This window comes from Bufo bufo, chromosome 5 (assembly GCF_905171765.1).
Source record: "Bufo bufo chromosome 5, aBufBuf1.1, whole genome shotgun sequence".
NCBI classification, from domain to species: domain Eukaryota; kingdom Metazoa; phylum Chordata; class Amphibia; order Anura; family Bufonidae; genus Bufo; species Bufo bufo.
Window position 1 is genome coordinate 17,842,267 of NC_053393.1, and position 15,626 is coordinate 17,857,892.

The window sequence follows — 15,626 nt, forward strand, 5'->3', positions numbered from 1 at the left end:
TCCGGGTGGTTAGTGTACGGACTGAAGTTCACTATTTGCATAGAGTTTTAAGAACATTGCATTGTTGTTTTACTGTGTTGTGGAGGTCTGAAAATTATATGTTTCATGAAAATCTCTGATATTTTGTGATCAGACCTGAGTCCTTTGCCTAGTTGACAGGATTAATTTGTCGGAGCCTTAATGGTTCAGTACAGCCAGTCCTAGTAAAGTAGCATTATTAAAATATCAGAAGGAATGGGGGCACAAGGGTCTAAAACATATTACCCCAAACCTGACACCGGAGAAACATGCAAAGTTTATGTTGCACGGTGTAGGCCCACAAATTACTTTCTAGTTAACCCATGGGTGGATAACTTAGCTGGATGGACTGAGTTCATGCAAGCTGCTAGCCCTTTTCCAGGGACGGCGATAATAGCCCGTACCACATGGACATGATAAAGGGTCTTTGTCTGGGAGACAAAGAAGCATGGCCACATTTTGACCATGACCCGTCCTGGGATATGGATTACATGATAAAAGGGGGGAGGGAATCCTGCAGAGTAAGTGATGTTATATGTGTAATATTATTATAGAAGACAAAGAATTGTTCAATAATTTTCTTTCCCAAGCAGTGTAATGTGAGAATCCAGCTTTTAACAAAAATTATTATATATGTACAACATTAACTAAGACCACCTGGCATATAAGAGGATTTGGGTTTAACAAAATTACTGTATGATTATAACATGTATATTGTCTTCTTATAAGAGTTGATTAATCACAGAGTGAAGACCAGAAGACATTGGAAAACACAGCAGAACGGCGACATAGAACATCAGCAATTCTGGGTGTGGTGTGGCTATCTGTTTTCAGGAAAGCTGTGTTTGTGCTGCAAGTTTTGGGATGAAACAAAGAAAATTGTGTGACTGGGTTGGAAGACAAATGATTCAGTGGAATGTGTGTGGCTTTGAGTTGTAGTGGAGTTGAAAATATGTGAAGACTGATGGATGTTTTTAGCAAAGCTGTGAATGCAATTCAGTTTTTATGTAGGGCGAGGTTATGAGCTGTTTGTGAAAATGAGTACATGGAAATGTGAATGTGTATGAAGTACAATATTTGTTTTCATATAATATGCGCATTAAGAATTTTATTTTTCTTGGAAGTTTTTTGGTTTTTATTGGTGCCAACAGTGTTGATCAAGCTGTACATTTTTTTTAAATTTAAGTTAATGAGAAGTTTTTTTATGGGCTCTTTGTGTGTTCATGTCTGTATTGTCAGATCTGTTCGTTTCAATGTTTGAAGTTACGTGTTACATGTTAAGTGTTGTGCTTAACATCAGAGCTCTGTTCTTATGGATAGCTGGGACACTACTGACGGACAAAAGGAGGACCACAGCGTCCGACTAAAAGGGGTGGACTTAGATGACTGAGAGTAGGATTCATGGTAGATAGCAGTGAAACCTCAAGTGTGTTAAGTAAAGATTTGTTCATTAAGCTTGACTTACAAGTGTCAGCCCAAAATCAGGGCATAAGAGTACACTCAGACCTCATTCCAATCTCTACACCAGTGCCACTGATTCTTGCAAACATACAGAACCACCCAGAACTTAACGACATTAACCCTGCATTATGGTCTTCAAATGAATATTACACAGGATTCATAGATTGCACACCATACAAAGCTACTGTGAAACCAGGTGTCATTTCAGTGTTCCAGAAACAATACCCGCTGTCAAAAGAGAAACTCGATGGACTTAGGCCAATGATAAAAGAATTCCTACAAAAGGGAATCCTGGAAGAGGTGATTTCACCCTACAGCACGCCTGTGAATCCAGTGACAAAGGCAGATGGTACTACCCGCTTTGTACAGGATTTAAGGGCCATTAACAACATCATTGTGCCTAAAGCCCCTATTGTACCTGACATCACTCAATTACTATCTGCCATTCCAGCAGACGCTGTTTGGTTCAGTGTGATAGATCTGAAAAATGCATTCTTTTTTATCCCAGTTGACAAGAAGACCAGACTACTTTTTGAATTTTTTTTTGACAGACATCAACTGACCTGGTGCAGAATGCCCCAGTGATATGCTGATTCACCTGTAGTGTACAGCATAGTCCTCCAAGCCACTTAGAACCATGATACCCCCCCCCCCAAGGTTCTGTGCTGCTGCAATATGTCGATGATTTGTTACTGTGTAGCATGTCAGCGGAGGCCAGCATTCAGGATGGTTTATCAGTGTTACAATGGTTGTCAGGATGTGGTCACAAAGTGGCACTTAAGAAAATGCAATGGTGTAAAATGCAGGTTAAATACTTGGGCTTTGTCCTCACAAAAGGTGAAAGGAGAATCAGCACAGAAAGAGTCCAGTCTATTGCGGGCCTGGTCACCCCGCACACCAAGAAAGAAATGTTATCTTTCCTTGGGATGATAAACTACTGTAGACAATGGATTCCTGATTGCTCCTATTAAGACAATGTTTTGAGGCAAGCCACTCTGGAAGAAAATCCAGATTTGATTAAATGGTCTTCTGAAATGTACAAAGCATTTGATTATCGGAAATGTTCGCTCATGTCGAGTCCAGGGCTGGGCCTCCCTGACTATAATATGCCCTTCCACATATTTGCACGCCAAAATTGTAAAACCATGGCGGGTGTACTGACAGAAGAACACGGAGGCAAGTTGCGTCCTTGTGTATTTTTCTCAAAGGTAATGTCCACCCCTGTTCAAGGGATGCCGGCATGTCTGTGTTCTCTTGCAGCCTGTGCTATGATGGTAGAGTTGGCAACTCCTTTTACAATGTGACGTTACACCATTTTTGCACACTACACATGATGCTGTAGGCATACTCAAGGGCATTCACTTAACACAGCAGGCAGCTGAGCTCATTGCACTCACTAAAGCATGTATTCTACATGCTGGCAGACCTGTCACCATCTATACTGATAGTGGGCATGCACATGGGGTAGTGTGGGACCATGGTATGATTTGGCAGAGGAGAGGATTCATGGCAGCAGATGGTAAGGATCATGTCTCACAGGGCAATGCGCTGGCAGATAAGGTGGCGAAACGAGTGGCCAAATGCAACCCCACAGGTCCGTGTAACCATTGGGAGATGCCACCTCCAACCCCTGAGATGTCGCAAATGCTTAGTGATCTTCAAAGGTATGCCACTGAACTGGAACAGCAAGACTGGTGTTATCCAGTATTGCAGAAAAATCCTAAAACAGGATTAGTCTGCAAAGAGGGGTAGGATATAACAGCATTGAGATACTCATGGGAAGGCCTTTCCCCACCCCCTGGGCCCAATAATAGTGCAGGAATGAGACCTTGATTTAATAAGGGATGAATATGTCACCAAATTGATACAGGTACTTAACAAAACTAAAATAATAATAAAAAAAAAAGTTGCTTGTAAGTCTCCCTCTATTCCACAGGAGTGACAGAAATTCAGGCGGATCCAGCATGCATGTGGAACCTGCACTTTCTGAATTATATGGTAGCCGTCATGGCACATAACAGGTAAAATTTTGTGTTAGGAACCCGTCTAACTAGAGATCGCCTTGACGTGCGGCAGACGGGCTCAAATAATTTTGTACAAAACGATTTGCTAAGTATCTCTAACTTATTAGTATAGCATTTGCAATTATGATGCAATTTTGTACTTTATTTGGTTTGCAGTGAGCTGTTGCATTGCTTGTTTTGTTTAACAGTGTTAATATGATAGGTTGAATAAACAACTTACGTTGATATGCTAATAAAGGGGGTAAAACCCCCTCTATATAACCTATGTGCATTAAAAATAAACTTCAGAGTGTTCATTCAGTACATCATTGTTGTGTCTTTTATTCCCTACTGAGTGAAGTGCTCTCCTGACGTTAGAACAAGACTCAAACCAAGCCGATACTAGAAGTTTGGTGCCAGGGGTACCAAGTGGGATGTTGAGATTTCCTAACACTCCCCACATTCATTTATCAGTTCTATTGCACCCTTAAGAGATGTGCTAGGTGCTCATAAATATAGGATTGTGTCATCTGCATATAATCCAATACACATCTCTTTCTCTCCCAATTTCACCCCAGTTAAATTATTGCTGCTTCTCCCCCTGATTGCCAAAGTCTCAATTGCCAGAGCAAACAGGAGTGGTGACCGCGGGCATCCCTGTCTAGTGCCTCTGTGAAGCTGAAATGTTTCTGAGAGCTCCCCATTTATCTGCTCACCGGGTTGCTATATAGAAGAGTGATCCATTTGAGAAATTGTGGACGAAAACCATATCACTTTAGGCACTGAAACAAGAAGGCCCATTCTATGGAATCAAAGGCCTTGGCTGCATCCAATGAGGCCAATGCCCATTCAGATGACACAATATTGGTTATACCAACACACAATTTGAAAATGCGTTTGCGGTATATATTCACACCCAAATAAAGCTGAATTGTATTGTGAATAGGAATATAAAACATAACATTTACTAGATCATTTAAAATAAATACAACATCAAAAACATACACCTCCACTATAGCATAAAGGTAAATAAAGGGTGGATCTTACCACGTTTGGTGGGTTCCACGGCCTGTGGAGGATGGTTCAGGTGATAGATGGACAACCGGAACCTGTGTGACCAAGGTGCTAATGTCTATAGGCAATATGGCACTCCTATACAACCCTGTTATGTCTTTCCTACCTATATAGAGGTGGGGGGCTGTTTGAGCAACTGCCTAGCACACATGGAGCACCCGCCCCGACAGTGGCGACCCCATACCGATCCTGTCCCTCAGTATGGGCCTTGTGCTATACTTAGCCCTAATTACAAAGCCCTACATGCCATGTTTCGGTCCTAGACTCCAGACCTCATCAGGGGACTTCACAGAAGTATTCAGGGATAACTAGAAACAAATTAACAAACACACACTAAATATAGGTCACATATAAAACTGAGTGTCCAATGTTGATAAATTGGGTTCTAACTCAGGTTACTTACTGAAAGAAGATCGTTTTAGCCTCCTACTTTCAATCCGGATATATAATGAATCGTATCCGAGCCTTAGCATGAGAAGTGTCCCATGCAAGTGCTGTGTCTCACCTCAAATAGTGGCGATTTGGGTGAGCAATTTGTGGTTATTGCTCACCTCCTTATATTACCCTACTTCCTAGTGGGTGTACGCCCCCCTGATTACCCAACTCACCTGTCCATAGCGGTCACAGCATCTGTGATTACCTGTGGAACGCACGCCGCTCGCGTGCGTTCCACCGGACCGGAAGTTGGCATCACATGGTGCGGGCTAACCGGAAGTGAGGTAAGGACCTGCTTGCAAGCGTCGCCTGTTACATGGCAACCACTGAATCACAGCCCTAACGCCGCAAATGATAACTTGCAAGCTATTTTATTCTTGATGAATCGCAATGTGGATATTTAACTGGCAGGATATCCAAATACATGCCCCGGCACCCGCCGCAATTGTGGCAGTAAACCAAGGGGAAAATTCTTCTCTGCTACAAATAGCAGTGTTTTATTAAGTGACATCTACCTGTTCATTAACCCCATCATGCCCAGCATACTCAGTCACTGGAGCATGTGCGCATATAGGGTAATTTGAACAACCAGATATCATCACTATGGTTATAACATGGCCCTCATTCTTGCATATAATATGAGAATATGTCACACAATATATATGTGTGGCACAAAGTCATATAAAGCAGCTGTAATTCTGTTGCTCGTTTGGACCGGAGGGGTGGACTGTCTTGAGATAGAAAATCCGTTTTGCTTCACATTGAAGGACTCTCCTATCCAAATCCCCGCGTCTAATGCCCGGCTTGAATATTTTCAATACTCATGAAGGAAAGACAATCAAGTCTTCCATCATGTTCAGCATTCACATGTCTCGACACTGGTGTATTACTATCATTTTTAATGTCACCGACATGTTCTCCTATCCTCCTCCTTAATTCTCTGATTGTCTTTCCAACGTATTCTTTTCCGCAAATGCATGTAATTTTGTAGATTACTCCCATACTTCTGCAATTGATAAAATCACTTACAGTGTATGTTTTACCCGTGTTATTGCTCCTAAATGTTTTCGCCTTGGTCATAAAGGGGCACGCCACGCATCCTCCACATTTGTGGTTACCACTAATCCCTCTCTCAAGCCATGTTTTTTTGGATGCTGCTGGTATATGGTGGCTATGTACCACAAGGTCACGGATGCTTCTACCGCGCCTGTAGGTGATGCTGGGGTGCTCCTTTATGACCTTGCAAATATCACGGTCCATCCGTAGTACATGCCAGTGTCTCGAAATAATGTCTCTAACTGCAGAAGAGCAGCCATTATACGTACTAATGAGACGGATCTCTCTATCTTCCTTACTTCCATCATTCGTGGGGACCTCTTTTCGGGGGGGGGGGGGTGAGAAGTGACACTCTATCGCTACCTAGGGCATTCTGGTATGCTGGTGTCAATACACCTGCCGGGTAGCCCCGATCCAAAAATCGAGTTCTCAGATCTTTGGCCTGTGTGACAAAATCTGAGCGTTTGGAGCAATTCCTCCTTAATCGCAGATATTGACCCCGCGGTATTCCCTTCCTGAGGGGGTATGGATGACTACTTTCCCACCTCAGGAGAGAATTAGTGGAGGTAGGTTTACGGTAGGTTGTAGTTTCAACAGACCACTCGGATTTATGCCCACGCAAATATCCAAAAATGGAAGTTGGGATGGGTGGCATTCTGATGTAAAGTGTAGGCCTATCTCGTTCTTGTTTAATAGTTGGACCCAACCAGAGAAGGTCTCCATACTCCCTTTCCAGATGACAAACACGTCGTCTATGAAGCGTGCCCACTTTTGAACACACTGCAGTTCTACCATAGACTCATCTTTGAATACTATGGTATTCTCCCACCAGCCCAGGAACAGATTTTCATACGATGGGGCACAGGGGCTCCCCATCGCAGTGCCCCTGAGCTGGTGGTAGAATTGCCCATTAAATAGGAAATAATTCCTAGTCAATGAGAACTCAAGTAGTTCAAGTACAAAATCACTGTGGGCCTGGAAGTGTCTTCCTCTTGTAGATAAAAAATATGATACTGCATACAAACCCCACTTGTGTGGGATGGAGGAGTATAGTGCCTCCACATCTACACTTCCTAGTATGCAGCCCTCATTAAGATGGATACCTTCCAGTTGTCTAAGGAGATCACCCGTGTCCTTGACATGGGAGGAGAGGGAGAGGACAAAAGGGGCCAGGATTCTATCTATGTATATTCCCAGGTTTTGACTAAGGCTATCCACCCCCGATACTATTGGTCGCCCTTTAAGGGGCACACAGCCTTTGTGAACCTTCGGGAGGCTATAAAACGTAGCAATTTGTGGACACTGGGGATACAGGAAATCGTATTCTTCCTGATTGATTAATTTAGCAAATTTTGCTTTATCTAAAATGCTTTTTAGTTCTTTTTTATAAGCCACAGTAGGGTCCACATGAAGGATTTCATAGCAATCACGAGGGGCCAGTAAGTTCTCACACATTGATTCATAGGCCTTTGTACTCAAGATGACAGTGTTACCACCTTTGTCCGATGGTTTAATAACAATGTTTTTGTTTTTGGACAAATTGTCCAATCCACACAGTTCATCTTGAGTACAAGGTGTATAAAGAGCAGATAGTATCTTGGTGGGAAGTACAAAGTTTGGAACACTATCTGGAAAACAATATTGTCCCACGGGGTTTACGAATTAATTTGACCCCAGCAACTCGGTGTAGAAATACCTCCCTTATGAGTAAATGGGAGCTGGAGGCCACTAATAGTTTGCTGAGGTTCATGAGACTGCTAATTGAGCAGGAAAGGCAGACCCTGATTAATCTGGACACTAAATTACGAGACCAAATTGCTATTACTCAGTCCTTTTCACAGGAGACGGACTTTGGGACAAAGGAGAAACAACTCCAGACATCTTTAGGCAAATTTTAATACCACCTCAAAGAGCGTAAACACAAACAATTTAACCGGGATCTAGCCGATTTTAAGGAAAATAAAGTATATGTACAAACATTTGATAGAAGGAGGTTAACTGAAAAAGATACTGACTTTTCATCAACAGAAACAGATCAGTCAGAATCAGATAAAGAACACAGGGAACCAAAAAAATATAAATAAAAGGTAGAGGCCGAGGTAGAAGAAACCAAAACCGGGGAGGCTCCTATAATAGAGGAGGACAAGGTTTTTTAGACCAGAGCTCGACTTATCCCCTAAGGAATCGAGTACAACAGCAACCTCAGGGAGCGGGAACCATACCGGCCCAAAAATAATCAATCTATCATCCCATACCTTAACAAATACGGAAACAAAGGTCCTTGAAAGGGGTCTCTCCTTTGTCCCAACGTCTAAATATAATCCTTTTAAAACCACAGTGGACTTGCACCTCTTTGCACGGAAATTGCGGTGGTACAAGCACTTCTGTAATTTAGAGAAGAAACAAAGGATAGAGATGGGTGTCCCTGTGGACATGGTAGCAGATGTGAAACTCTTACAAAGTTTAACTACTGCTAATGAACCGGCTCCAGGTGAGGGACCCTTTTCATGTTTAAAGAATAAGAGCAAAAGGATACCCCCCACAGGTGAGACTAATTGTGTGGATGTGTTCCTAAAATTGGTTAGCACCGACCTGGAGACTACCCATTTGTACTCAGCACCAAACAATTGTACTCAAGATGAATTGTGTGGATTGGACAATTTGTCCAAAAACAAAAACATTGTTATTAAACCATCGGACAAAGGTGGTAACACCGTCATCTTGAGTACAAAGGCCTATGAATCAATGTGTGAGAACTTACTGACCCCTCGTGATTGCTATGAAATCCTTCATGTGGACCCTACTCTGGCTTATAAAAAAGAACTAAAAAGCATTTTAGATAAAGCAAAATTTGCTAAATTAATCAATCAGGAAGAATACGATTTCCTGTATCCCCAGTGTCCACAAATTGCTACGTTTTATAGCCTCCCGAAGGTTCACAAAGGCTGTGTGCCCCTTAAAGGGCGACCAATAGTATCGGGGGTGGATAGCCTTAGTCAAAACCTGGGAATATACATAGATAGAATCCTGGCCCATTTGGTCTCTCCCTCTCCTCCCATGTCAAGGACACGGGTGATCTCCTTAGGCAATTGGAAGGGATCCATCTTGATGAGGGCTGCATACTAGGAAGTGTAGATGTGGAGGCACTATACTCCTCCATCCCACACAAGTGGGGTTTGTATGCAGTATCATATTTTTTATCTACAAGAGGAAGACACTTCCAGGCCCACAGTGATTTTGTACTTGAACTACTTGAGTTCTCATTGACTAGGAATTATTTCCTATTTAATGGGCAATTCTACCACCAGCTCAGGGGCACTGCGATGGGGAGCCCCTGTGCCCCATCGTATGAAAATCTGTTCCCGGGCTGGTGGGAGAATACCATAGTATTCAAAGATGAGTCTATGGTAGAACTGCAGTGTGTTCAAAAGTGGGCACGCTTTATAGACGACGTGTTTGTCATCTGGAAAGGGAGTATGGAGACCTTCTCTGGTTGGGACCAACTATTAAACAAGAACGAGATAGGCCTACACTTTACATCAGAATGCCACCCATCCCAACTTCCATTTTTGGATATTTGCATGGGCATAAATCCGAGTGGTCGGTTGGAAACTACAATCTACCGTAAACCTACCTCCACTAATTCTCTCCTGAGGTGGGAAAGTAGTCATCCATACCCCCTCAGGAAGGGAATACCGCGGGGTCAATACCTGCAATTAAGGAGGAATTGCTCCAAACGCTCGGATTTTGTCACACAGGCCAAAGATCTGAGAACTCGATTTTTGGATCGGGGCTACCCGGCAGGTGTATTGACACACAGCATACCAGAATGCCCTAGGTAGCGATAGAGTGTCACTTCTCACCCCCCGAAAAGAGGTCCCACGAATGATGGAAGTAAGGAAGATAGAGAGATCCGTCTCATTAGTACGTATAATGGCTGCTCTTCTGCAGTTAGAGACATTATTTCGAGACACTGGCATGTACTACGGATGGACCGTAATATTTGCAAGGTCATAAAGGAGCACCCCAGCATCACCTACAGGCGCGGTAGAAGCATCCGTGACCTTGTGGTACATAGCCACCATATACCAGCAGCATCCAAAAAAACATGGCTTGAGAGAGGGATTAGTGGTAACCACAAATGTGGAGGATGCGTGGCGTGCCCCTTTATGACCAAGGCGAAAACATTTAGGAGCAATAACACGGGTAAAACATACACTGTAAGTGATTTTATCAATTGCAGAAGTATGGGAGTAATCTACAAAATTACATGCATTTGCGGAAAAGAATACGTTGGAAAGACAATCAGAGAATTAAGGAGGAGGATAGGAGAACATGTCGGTGACATTAAAAATGATAGAGATACACCAGTGTCGAGACATGTGAATACTGAACATGATGGAAGACTTGATTGTCTTTCCTTCATGGGTATTGAAAAAATCAAGCCGGGCATTAGACGCGGGGATTTGGATAGGAGAGTCCTTCAATGTGAAGCAAAATGGATTTTCTATCTCAAGACAGTCCACCCCTCCGGTCCAAACGAGCAACAGAATTACAGCTGCTTTATATGACTTTGTGCCACACATATATATTGTGTGACATATTCTCATATTATATGCAAGAATGAGGGCCATGTTATAACCATAGTGATGATATCTGGTTGTTCAAATTACCCTATATGCGCACATGCTCCAGTGACTGAGTATGCTGGGCATGATGGGGTTAATGAACAGGTAGATGTCACTTAATAAAACACTGCTATTTGTAGCAGAGAAGAATTTTCCCCTTGGTTTACTGCCACAATTGCGGCGGGTGCCGGGGCATGTATTTGGATATCCTGCCAGTTAAATATCCACATTCCGATTCAGCAAGAATAAAATAGCTTGCAAGTTATCATTTGCGGCGTTAGGGCTGTGATTCAGTGGTTGCCATGTAACAGGCGACGCTTGCAAGCAGGTCCTTACCTCACTTCCGGTTAGCCCGCACCATGTGATGCCAACTTCCGGTCCGGTGGAACGCACGCGAGCGGCGTGCGTTCCACAGCTAATCACAGATGCTGTGACCGCTATGGACAGGTGAGTTGGGTAATCAGGGGGGCGTACACCCACTAGGAAGTAGGGTAATATAAGGAGGTGAGCAATAACCACAAATTGCTCACCCAAATCGCCACTGTTTGAGGTGAGACACAGCACTTACACGGGACACTTCTCATGCTAAGGCTCGGATACGATTCATTATATATCCGGATTGAAAGTAGGAGGCTAAAACGATCTTCTTTCAGTAAGTAACCTGAGTTAGAACCCAATTTATCAACATTGGACACTCAGTTTTATATGTGACCTATATTTAGTGTGTGTTTGTTAATTTGTTTCTAGTTATCCCTGAATACTTCTGTGAAGTCCCCTGATGAGGTCTGGAGTCTAGGACCGAAACATGGCATGTAGGGCTTTGTAATTAGGGCTAAGTATAGCACAAGGCCCATACTGAGGGACAGGATCGGTATGGGGTCGCCCCTGTCGGGGCGGGTGCTCCATGTGTGCTAGGCAGTTGCTCAAACAGCCCCCCACCTCTATATAGGTAGGAAAGACATAACAGGGTTGTATAGGAGTGCCATATTGCCTATAGACATCAGCACCTTGGTCCCACAGGTTCCGGTTTTCCATCGATCACCTGAACCATCCTCCACAGGCCGTGGAACCCACCAAACGTGGTAAGATCCACCCTTTATTTACCTTTATGCTATAGTGGAGGTGTATGTCTTTGATGTTTCTCACCAAGTGGTATTTATTTTAAATGATCTAGTAAATGTTATGTTTTATATTCCTATTCACAATACAATTCAGCAATGCCCATTCAGCGTACAATGCATATCCTAATTGTGGGACTACTTGAACTCTTCTAATATTTTCTGTGCTAGATTTTCCCGGCATGAATCCTGTCTGGTCCTGGTCCACCAGTGACAGGATTACCTGGTTTAGTCGCGTGGCCAGTACCCTAGTTAGGATTTTATAATCTACATTCAGCAATGCAATGGGTCTATATGAACTGCATTCTAGGGGGTCTTTATCTGGTTTAAGTAATAAAATAATGGTTGCTTCCATGAATGACTCCAGAAATTGTCCTGTTTCCAGAGCTGCATGGAGGGTGGCCAGTAGTTGCGGAGCTAGTTCCTTTGTGTGTTTGGCACAGACTTCCTTAGGAAGCCCATCAGGCCCAGGTGACTTCCCATTATTGAGATCTGATATGGCTTGCGTAATTTCTTCTAGGCTAATTGATGGTCTAATTGCATACTTTGTTCTGCTGTGAGCTATGCTTTCCAGATAACCACTTATCTCTATTTCTCAAGTTGTGATGCTGGTTCTATATACTGTAGCTCTCGGTAGAATGGTGTGAAGGTTTGAAGGATAGTTTGTTGCGTGTTAATTGTCTGACCTGCAGAATCTCTTAACGATAGTATCGTTGTAGATGGTGAGTTGTGACGGATCAGTTGGGCCAAAATTTTAGCTGACTGATTCCCTAGTTCAAATGCTGCCCGTTTCAGAAATAAATAATTTCCTATCTGCTTTGTCTTTAGGGATCGTAAGATATTTCCTGCCTGCTTGAAGCCAAGCATTTCTATTAAATTCAGTCAGATGCTGAATATTTTGTTGTCTCAATGTGTTGCACTGTGACCCCAGTTCTGTTTCTTGACGTTTGGTGTCTTTTTTAATGTGAGATATGCTAGAATGCAGGGACCCGTGAAGAAATGCTTTTAGAGTGTCCCATGTCAGCGCTAAATTGGTCTGTTCTGCGTGGAATCCTAAGGATCTATATCTGTTCAGTGGATGCGGGGAGTACAGCCGTCTAAGAGGGGTTGGGTCTTTTTTGCACCTCGCATCCTCCCAAGTTGGTTAAGTCTTTAAGACAACTCCATGCAGCACGAGGGTCTCTATTTCCTTCTTCTTTAAATACTGACAATATATTTAAGATACTAAGGGGAAGATTTATCAGACTGGTGTAAAGTAGAACTGACTTAGTTGCGCATGGCAACCAATCAGATTCCGCCTTTCATTTTCCAAAGTTGCTGTGAAAAACGAAAGGTGGGATCTGATTGGTTGCTATGGGCAACTGAGCCAGTTCTACTTTACACCAGTTTGATAAATTTCCCCCTGTAGTATCTGTCTGAAGACCAGGTTCTCAAAGCTGTACTCAATATCATGCTGGTGGTGTCCCGGTGTATATACAGTGCATCAGTACAGAATAAGTAATATCTGTTTGTATTGTCACACTAGGCCCGGGGTCAGCAACCTCTGCTACTCCCGCTGTCGTTAAACTACAACTCCCAGCATGCACACTGGCTTGGCTGTTCTCAGAAGCCCCATAGAACTGAATGTAGCATTCTTGGAGTACTTTTTGCATTTCAGAAAATAATCGTTGCTTTCTCAAAAATGGCCTTTGTGGAGATATATGTTCTAAACTGATCTGCAGATTTCCATAGTGTGGAGCCTGATCGTATGGCATCAGGATGCAGGGCCTAGGCAGACCCTCGCCAGTCCCAGCTCTTGCCTCTACTCCTCTGTTGTGCTAAGCTGTCTCCTCCGTTTTGAGATCCTGAGGTGGTGCTCCTTTATGGCTGGTGCCACTCACTTCTACTGATAGCAAGACACGGGAATCGGCAGCATCTTCGAGCTCACACTAGTGCTGTCCGTCCCTCTGTCTCTGTCTCTGTCTCTCTCTCTCTGTCTCTCTCTGTCTCTCTGTCTCTGTCTCTCTCTCTCTGTCTCTGTCTCTCTCTCTCTGTCTCTGTCTCTCTCTCTCTGTCTCTCTCTCTCTGTCTCTCTCTGTCTCTGTCTCTCTCTCTCTCTCTCTCTCTCCACAGTGTCTTTCCCTTATCTGGCCATAAGATTTCCCTGTCCTTCCATTTATCCTCTCGGAGCTCGTGTAAAGAAGCTGATGGCGAGACATCCACGCTGACCTCCAGCTCAGCCCAGCCTCTGCCATGTTGTCTCCGGTTCATTTTTACTGACACCAATATTTTACAAGATAAAGGGCAACACAGATAACATGCATTTCTTACTGGAACCCTTGTGGTTCATCATCAACTAGTAAGAGCCACCTCTGGGGTCCCACAGAATGCTCGGAAATCTGCATAAAAGCTCATTCGAAGACTTATATCATTAGAAGAATTTATTTCTGTCTGAAAAGATAATCTGCACTCAATCTACTTTCACACTAGCGGCACGGACCTCCGGCAGGCTGTTCTGTCGGATGAACAGTCTGTCGGATCTGTCCTGCCCCTAGTGAACGTGCGCCCCCGGACTGCCGCTCCGTCCCCATTGACTATAATGGGGGCGGAGGCACGGCAGCGCACGGCAAGAGGCTGCCGGAATAAAACTACAACATGTCCGACATTTATTCCGGCAGCCTCTCGCCGTGTGCTGCCGTGCCTCTGCCGGAACTCCGCCCCGCCCCCATTATAGTCAATGTGGACGGAGCGGCAGTCCGGGGGAACACGTTCACTAGCGGCAGGACGGATCCGACAGACTGTTCACCTGACGGAACAGCCTGCCGGAGGTCCGTGCCGCTAGTGTGATAACTAAATCCAAACAGCAGAAAATGGCCAGCAACATGGCACAGCTCAGATGAAGCCCCCTCCATATACCATATGCCCCCTTCCTCATAAGTAAATCATCACAAACAGCAGGAGGCCATTTTATATGTATTGTGCCACCACTAGTAGTCCATATACCAACCACCATTTATTTCACTTGTGGTTAGTTCATATCCAAAGAAGTTCAGAGTACAGGGTCAGTGACGTCCATACCTTGCACCTCCGGATAATGGGCCAGGAGCACCAAGCTGAATTTTAGGGTAGAAGCCGTCGTCTCAGTTCCTGCCGCTAAAAGTCCTATAACCATCATGAGGAGACTGGTATCACAGATATCTGGATCCATCTCATGTTCCACCTGAGGAAGCAAAGAACATTCAGTCAGGTATGTGGTGATTATACTGGACATGTCTTCATTGTAGTGTTGGTGACAGATTACACGTACAAGAAAAAGTAAGTGAACCCTTATCCAATTGCCTTAATTTCTGCATTGATGTTTAATAAAATGAAGTCACATTTATAGACAAGCTCAATCCAACCAAATCCAGGTAAAAACACTACAGTTATGGCCACATGTATCATGGGAGTTGGGCACAGAAGATCTGACCCATGCACTGCGGAGAGTGGAATTTGCACCTAACATGACATGAGGTGTGAATTTTACATTTGCTGCAATAATGCATCATATCCATGATAATTTTTACAGCAAAATCCACTCTATTTGGTGCAGATTCTTTAGGGTACCTGGGGCCGTACCCCAATGGTGGTACTACATGGGCATTAGCAGTAGCAGCCGCGCTCACAATTTACTGCTAATTGCTAATAGCCGCCTGAAACCTGAAACCTTGGTAAGTCAGGTGGAACCAACAATTAGCTGTACATCACTGGTGATACCTGTAACCTCTAACAGACACTAGTAGGGTTCTAGTGTTCATTGGGTAAGGAGGATCCACAGTGTAAGAAGAAAAAGTACAGTAAGTCAACCTGTGTAC

At 43.8% G+C, this 15,626-nt stretch overlaps 1 protein-coding gene across 1 annotated transcript in view; it reads right to left on the bottom strand.

Annotated features, from left to right (window-relative positions):
* LOC121001299 (cytochrome P450 2C29-like) overlaps positions 1–15,626 on the bottom strand; it is an 83,900-nt gene that overhangs the window by 41,039 nt on the left and 27,235 nt on the right. The window contains exon 7 of the mRNA XM_040432297.1: positions 14,851–14,992. Within this exon, the coding sequence (XP_040288231.1) occupies positions 14,851–14,992 (142 nt within the window). The remainder of the gene's footprint in view (positions 1–14,850; positions 14,993–15,626) is intronic.